Source organism: Plutella xylostella, chromosome 22 (genome assembly GCF_932276165.1).
Source record: "Plutella xylostella chromosome 22, ilPluXylo3.1, whole genome shotgun sequence".
In the NCBI taxonomy this organism is placed as follows: Eukaryota; Metazoa; Arthropoda; class Insecta; order Lepidoptera; family Plutellidae; genus Plutella; species Plutella xylostella.
This window is the reverse complement of record NC_064002.1, coordinates 2,213,138-2,220,501: the sequence shown is the minus strand read 5'-3', so window position 1 is coordinate 2,220,501 and position 7,364 is coordinate 2,213,138. Positions and strand designations below refer to the sequence as shown.

At 36.1% G+C, this 7,364-nt stretch overlaps 1 protein-coding gene across 2 annotated transcripts; it reads left to right on the top strand.

Moving 5' to 3' along the window:
• Nucleotides 1-339: 339 nt before the first annotated feature.
• LOC105395843 (zinc finger protein 84) lies at nucleotides 340-7,158 on the top strand. 2 transcript variants are annotated; one of them, XM_048629151.1, is made up of 10 exons: nucleotides 340-625; nucleotides 752-843; nucleotides 976-1,306; nucleotides 1,434-1,638; nucleotides 1,877-2,134; nucleotides 3,732-3,879; nucleotides 4,227-4,293; nucleotides 5,038-5,181; nucleotides 5,507-5,835; nucleotides 6,532-7,158. In XM_048629151.1, the coding sequence occupies exons 1-9, from the start codon at nucleotides 485-487 to the stop codon at nucleotides 5,729-5,731; spliced, it is 1,611 nt and encodes a 536-aa protein (XP_048485108.1). In that variant the 5' UTR covers nucleotides 340-484; the 3' UTR covers nucleotides 5,732-5,835; nucleotides 6,532-7,158. The 2 variants fall into 2 exon arrangements, with proteins under 2 accessions (XP_048485108.1, XP_048485107.1); XM_048629150.1 differs by lacking the exon at nucleotides 5,038-5,181 and adding an exon at nucleotides 4,857-5,000 and having other exon boundaries at nucleotides 341-625; nucleotides 6,532-7,151.
• The last annotated feature ends 206 nt before the right edge of the window (nucleotides 7,159-7,364 follow it).

Here is a 7,364-nt window from a genome sequence, read left to right as displayed (position 1 = left end):
ATTTTTTTACCTTGAATAAATAATTAATCCTAATCTATTTTTAGATACTCATTTAAAAACGATTATTAAAATTTGTATACTATATTTATTTTGTGTTCCACTGATTCCCTAAATTGCATGAATATTATTATGTCTTATAAGATATATGAGCCACCAATTCACAGTAATAACGACATGGCAGTAAATGGTAGATAACGGTCCACTAAATATGAGAATTTTGAAATAAGGGTCCTGTGTTTGAGTTGAAAACTTGACTTTAATTTGGTATTAGTGCTGTATAACCGTTATCGATAAATCGATAATATTATCGACATAGACAACTCTGAGTTCTATAGGCCACGCTACGCCATTTTGCCACTGCAAAAACTAGTGAAGAGCTCATGGGATGGGAAGTTGAATTTACGACTAAGTTCGATAATTCGATAGTGTTTTTCTTCATTCGTCATTCCATCACTTTTGTTGTGTTTATTTATATTTTGATAAAATGGGAGACTCGAAGAAATTTATTCTTGATATGAATTCTTGTCGAATTTGTTTAGTGAAGAAGAAACCACTATGCCCCTTGTTCAAATACAAGTTATCGGGAAACTATGCAGAGATGCTTACAGCCATAGCTGATGTGAAGGTAAGAATTCCATATATTTCTAACCTAATAAGTTAAAACTTATAACGTATTAAACTGGAAAAACAATTCATTGATACATATTTTCGTGGTATCTGGATCATCTTTTGTTAACCCTGTGTGTTCCAGGTGGCTTCCAATGATGGGTTACCTGACAAAATTTGTACTAAATGCTGCACAGCCTTGGAAAAAGCATTTCTGCTCAAAACAGTTGCAGAGAGGTAAATAACATACTTATTACTTATCCTGGAAGTTCTATTTTAGATTCAAATCCCACACCACAGACACAATAGCCAATTGAATGGGCGTACTCCTTAAAATTTATTGTAATGCTATTTTCCTTATGATTTTAGGACTGACAAGTTACTTCAGAAAAACTTATCAAAGATTCTAGCGAAGCGTCCAACAAAGAAGATATCTTTTGATTCTCTCACAGACATCAAGAGTGAGATTGGACCTCTAAACATTAAAAATGAGCCCAAATGGGAGATGGAGATTGAAGTTCTGGGCGACACCAGCACGAAAGCTGTAGATAGTGTGGATGGCAAAGATATTGTTATAGCCAACACTGTCATAAGGAAATTTGATGGAAAGTCAGAAGATGTTAAAAATGACTTCTTTAATGATGATGTCGACATTTCTTGGAAGACCATTAAAACTGACCCAAAAAGTGAAGATGGAGATGTATGTATAATTGTATAGTAATCATTTTATTTGCCTTATAATATAGGTAATTTATAGAGATAATTTTAATGAACAAAGTAGTGAGTAATAATTATAATTAAAGATTTATAATGTATTTTATTTTTAGGTGGAATACCTGGATGATAACTTTTTCCAAGATGATGATTACGATGATCAAGACTATGTTCCTCCTAAAAAAGAGAAAGGCAAGACCAAGTTTAAAAAACCTAAGTTATCTGACATAAAAGTTTACAAGGAAAAAAAAGTATTAGGCAAAGTTAAAGTAATCAAACAGGAAAGTGGAGAGGGCAAAGCCAATTTGATAACATGTTGTAAGTTACATTTTAGTACATATTTAGCTGATAATTTAGTTTAACTTTATCCAGGGATAGAGCCATGAGAATCGGAATATTGAAATACAATCTTAATGATAAATCTATTTTGATTTGTAGCCAATGTCTCTGATACCGCACTTGAAATCGTACCTATCGCCCTATCTAGTTTTTTTTCTAATAACATTTTATTTCACTTACAAGAAAATTTTATTACTTACTTCTTTATCAAACACAGATCCTGTGACAAAGAATGGTTCGCGCGGTGCCCCAATTCTTCTAAAGCGGCCGAAAGATGCCACAATACTGAAAGTGCATCCAAACTACAAGTCAAAGAAGCCTGGGGAAACACAAAGTCGCGTTCCAATCCGAGACAAACCCCTCAGAGTGGTGCGATCTGCTAAACCTGCTCCGACCAAGCAGAAGGAGAAGCTGGTTTGTCCGGTGTGCGGCATACTCACATTCACTCTCGGCAACCATATGACTACTCATCAAGGTAAGCAACCTATTGGACCAATATATATAGGTGGAATCTGTAGGATCTTTGTCATCATATTCTCCATTTATTATCATCTTCATTGTCCAATAGACGGAAATAGGTGCATCCTTTAGGAGAAATCTTTAGATTCTCAGTGTTCCTCAACTAGTCTATGTATAACGGTACTCAGATTTTAACAGTATCTAAAGTCCAGAGACCGAATGGCGTAGTGGATAGTGACCCTGACTACTGAGCCGATGGTCCCGGGTTCGATTCCCGGCTGGGGCAGATATTTGTTTAAACACAGATATTTGTTCTCGGGTCTTGGATGTGCCCGTAAAATGGCAATAGGCCCGCCCCCTATTACATTGGGACTAACATAACACTGGCGAAAAGTGGGTGCAGCAATACACCTCTGCCTACCCCGCAAGGGAGTACATTAGTACAAGGCGTGAGGGCGTGTTTTTTTTTTTTTCTAAAGTCCAGAGAGCCATAGGAATACCATCGGATACTGGCTTTCTGGCGTGAGCTTGGGTGGCTTAATGGCTAGTCATCCCGTAGGTATTTCTCGCATAATGGCCCACCTTTGAGGCTAAATGCGGAAAATCAGCTCGCCATGATAGATAGATAGATAGACCTTCAGGATAACACTCCAAATGCAACAGGCATAATATACCTACAGAACAAAAGCTGGAAACTTATAAGCGCTTACTTTTTTATACTTTGCCGAATGGACAACATTTCATTTTCTTTACCCTATATTTTTATTAGCTATTCGGAAAGTTTATAGAAAATTAGTGGACCCGTATTTTTTTATTTTGTATATACATTAATTTTTGCATGTTATTTTTAACTTTAAAGTTAATTATTTTAAAACCGGAAGTGACGTCACATATTAGGCTCAATTTTTATTTTTGTCTATTGCCGGAGTCTCGAAAAAAACATAAATGACACTGACAAGTGACATTTAAACTTTGTTTACATGCCAACCAACAAAGGGGTCATTTTCAAATGACATTGATATTTCTGATGATGGAAAGTAGGTACTTATCATGTAAAAAAATAAGCAGAAGCATTTTTTCAACTGTGTAGGCGGTGGCATGCTCTGGGACATATTATATAGAGGTCATCTCTTAATAATAAATAAAAAAAATAGTCAGAAAGTGTCAGAACAGAATTAATGAAAATGACCCAAATAAACAACAACGTCACGATAAAACGTCAACGTCAATCAAAAATGAAAGTGACAGTTACTTTGTTTTTAAATCTATGGGCTTTGATCATCAAAATGCATCGCACATGATGCATGACGTCATCAGCACTTTTTTACTATTTTATGATTTTCTCGAAAATGATACATCCAAAAAATACAAAAACATTTTTTTTGTGGCCTTTAGAGCTAAATCTCGAAATGGTTTTCGATTTATAGCAGCTTTAGTTTTTTGAAATGTTGTCCATTAGCGCTGATAGCGCGCGCAAAATATGTATACATAGTAAAGTAAGCGCTTATGGTAACTACCAGCGTTCTTTCTGTTTACGGCCTAATATCCTAAAGACGTTTATCAAGTCTACCACTACCACTCTCCAAACTTACAAACCCATCCCAACTCCACAGAAAAGAAGAAGTACAGTTGCACGGAATGCACGAAGACATTCTCTCAGAAGACGAACCTGCAGATCCACATGAAGCAGCACTCCGGCATCAAGGACCACATCTGCGAGATCTGCGGAGCCGGCTTCTACTGCCAGAAGGGACTGTTGAGGTAATCATTATGTTTGCCACTGACACAAAAAGAGTAGTGATATAAGTTGTCTGTGAATGTGTGTATCTGTCTGTGGTAGCATAGATTTTCTTTTTTTTAGAGTCATAGTTAATGTTACTGCTGTTCTTACCCATATTTTATTAAAATCGGCTTAGCCGTTAAATTGTTATGAGACTTTTACTGTCAGGGGTTTTAAAAGTTCGCGAGCTTTATAAGGTTTTTACCATAAAGGACTTGCGTCCCATACCCTGTCTCACATCAGGGACATCCAATGACAAAAATTGCCGAAATCTTGACGTACCTATGTTTATGCATTCCTACAACACATATTATTCTTGTTATTTCAGGCATAACTTAATTCATAAAGGAGAAAGACCATTTGGCTGCACTTTATGTCCGAAGAGATTCATCGCTGTAAGTATATATTTTATAAAAATTTATTAAAGTATTGTGATCCTAATAAAAATACGCTACGAGACTCATCATGATCAACTCGCAACCGTCCACTGTACGTAAATGTAACGTATTATGTTGCGCTCTGAATATTACAGTTCTGACTACTCGCTATGTAGAGCGCTAATCAATTACTAACACTATTCATAATGTGAGCTCGAAACATACTTAAATATTGTTCTTTATTGTATTTCGAAAAATGTGCCTCGATCGATTGCCTCCACCGCCCCGGTCGGTGACGGTGCAAGATAAACTTGATAAACAAACCTAAAATGCTACCATCCATTCAACCTTATGTATCGCGCATATCATAATGGGTAGCTTGCATCGCAATAGTCGCTCCAATGTATTTTATAAGTTTTATATAGCATACTATGCCCGCGCCCAGCGGACTGATCTGTCATATAAAATACATTTGAGCGACTTTTACGCTGCGAGGCTGTTACCCGTCATAATATGCGCGATCCTTCATCCATAAATTTTTACAAAGACCCACAAATGACCACCCTGTGTATGCATTTCAGCGTTGTGATCTGAACCGTCACCTGCGCATTCACTCTGGTTACAAACCGTACAAGTGCAACGTTTGCACCATGTCTTTCAACGCGAAGCACCAGCTGCAAAACCACGAGAGAATGCACACCGGGGAACGGCCGTACACATGCCAGGTGAAAATGAAATCATTAGCTTTATTTTGTTCCGTAGAAGAGTGCCCTGAACGTCCATATGAAGATCCACAGGGGGGTGAAAGCGTTCCGCTGTGATATCTGCCAGATGAGCTTCACTCAGGGGCACCATCTGAAGAACCATGAGTTGACGCACACCGGCGACCGACCCTTCCATTGTCAGGTTAGACGAGCGACGCCATTCATATTAGGCGTACTGTTATGCTTTAATACTATTATGGTTGGTGTATAGTATAGTAGTGACTGATGCAAGGCTAAGCTGGTTCTGTATGGCACGATTATATTGAGTTGTAGAGGCGATAAGAAATCCCGGACCATTGTGACGGCGCTAAAAGAGATGCCTACACCCAGAACTTGATATATTGTATTTGTGTTCAAGTTTAACTGAGTGAGCAATGGCTGATAAGATTATAACAAACTTCTAAAAGTATAAGCTCCACACTCTACGATCACCCACAGCAATTTTAAAACCAAAATTCCTTCCGCAGGTCTGCAACGTCTCCTTCAGCTACAAAGTGAACCTCAACAACCACGTGTTCAAGTTCCACGGCATCAACTTGAAGTTCAAGTCCATCCACGTGGTAACAGAAGAGATTCTGAGACGGGAGATGGACATGGCGGGCGAGGCTCGTATAGCCATCTCGAATATTCTACCGAGCCTCGACGTGGCGCCGCCGCCGGCCGCGCATGAAACTGTTGCCGGCGACTACTAGATGGAAACGGAGCTAGTTCGTGTTCCGCTCGCTAGATGGCGCTATTGTGAGTTTTTGTTGAGTACATCTGTTAATTTTGTTGCAGTGCAAAATGCTGTGATTTGTACAGTCGTTTGCAATAGAAACCAACAATCATGTAAACAAATATGGCGGACTGACATTGACAGCGTATTGTTTATGCCCATAGTGATGTCATAGTGTTCTAATTAGATTAAATATATATAAGCCATAGACTATAAAATAAAACTGATTATATATAAAAAAAGTGTTTATTAAAACAAATTTAAATCTTCGTCTTCGTCATCATCACTATCAGAAGTGTCGCCGGTGACCGTAATTATAAATGGAACCACTATGTCATCGCTTGCCATGTCTAAAATGCCGTCGAGCTTTTTCATTTCTTCCTCTTCCTTTTTTCGTTTTGGTTAATTATATTAAGCTCTTGAATTTTTTTTAAATTGTATTCAAATAATATTAAATTAAAATAATTTATTAAATTAAAAATAAAAGATAACTTCAGATTACGAACAACACTAACTTTTCAATGACTTATAGAGTTCGATGAGTAAAAAACTAAGATGACAGCTTGTCAAATACTTCGAAATTTTTACGTTGCAAATGTTTTAACAAATTTAACTTATAAATACAAGTTAAATCGTGTTGAAGATAATGTGAAAACAATGGTGTGTTCGTTGAAATCAGACTATGTTCATAAATTGATCGAAAATGTATGTGATTACGGAGTAATCGTGACAATTTGGTTTGTTTACATGATTGCTGGTTTCCATTGCAAACCACTATAGTTGGGGCTCTAAAATCTGAAATACTGATTGTGTTTTCGCATCTCACTTATTGGCCAACAACTTGGCAAACCTTCGGATCCTGAATGATATAATATCATGAGATTAGTTAATTGAAAGTGAATCACAAATTAATGAATCATGAACTAATGAACATGAACCCAGTAGATGGCAGCACCTGCCTCATGTTACTCTTATCATGTTTAGAGATGAGAGAGATGGACTCTTAATAATTTTGTGATCTCGATCGGGTAATTTAATTAATTGTGATTATATTTAATAATATTTTAAATATATAATGATTCTTCGCATTTGTTAACATAAACCACTGTGATTTTCAATAAATTATTATGATTTTCTGATTTATCAGTAAGTATAATAACGAATGTTTCGTAGCAAAAAAACATTTGTTCGTATAATATACTTAAATAGAACTAGCATTTTCATTATAATAAGAAGTCAACAAAGTCATCTCGAAACCCTGTAAATTTTTAATTTAAGTTACATTAAAAAAATACTTAAAATAGTACTTCTGAACTATATTTTTAATTGTAACTGATGTTAGTAAGTGCCTGTAAATACATGTCTGTATATCGTATTATATGAAATTAAAGTTTTTTTTAGAAATAACTCGATCTTTTTGTGAAATAATGAATTCAAAACCATTTATTTTCAAATTACTTACCTACATCACTTATTACTATTTCATAAACATACCTAAAATATCATAATTTAATGTTCATAAAATACACCGCTTCATATTCATAAAACTTACAAAGTTATAAGAGTATCGGAGCACACGACTTAGTACTTTCTGGCTGCCACAAAGATGC

What these genes read in the sequence shown, in the direction of transcription:
- LOC105395843 (XM_048629151.1), top strand. Translation starts at nt 485, where the DNA reads ATGGGAGACTCGAAGAAATTTATTCTTGATATGAATTCTTGTCGAATT. An exon ending in CAGCCATAGCTGATGTGAAG is followed by an intron (nt 626 to 751) that starts GTAAGAATTCCA and finishes TGTGTGTTCCAG; the next exon opens with GTGGCTTCCAATGATGGGTT. An exon ending in GTCCGAAGAGATTCATCGCT is followed by an intron (nt 4,294 to 5,037) that starts GTAAGTATATAT and finishes TTTGTTCCGTAG; the next exon opens with AAGAGTGCCCTGAACGTCCA.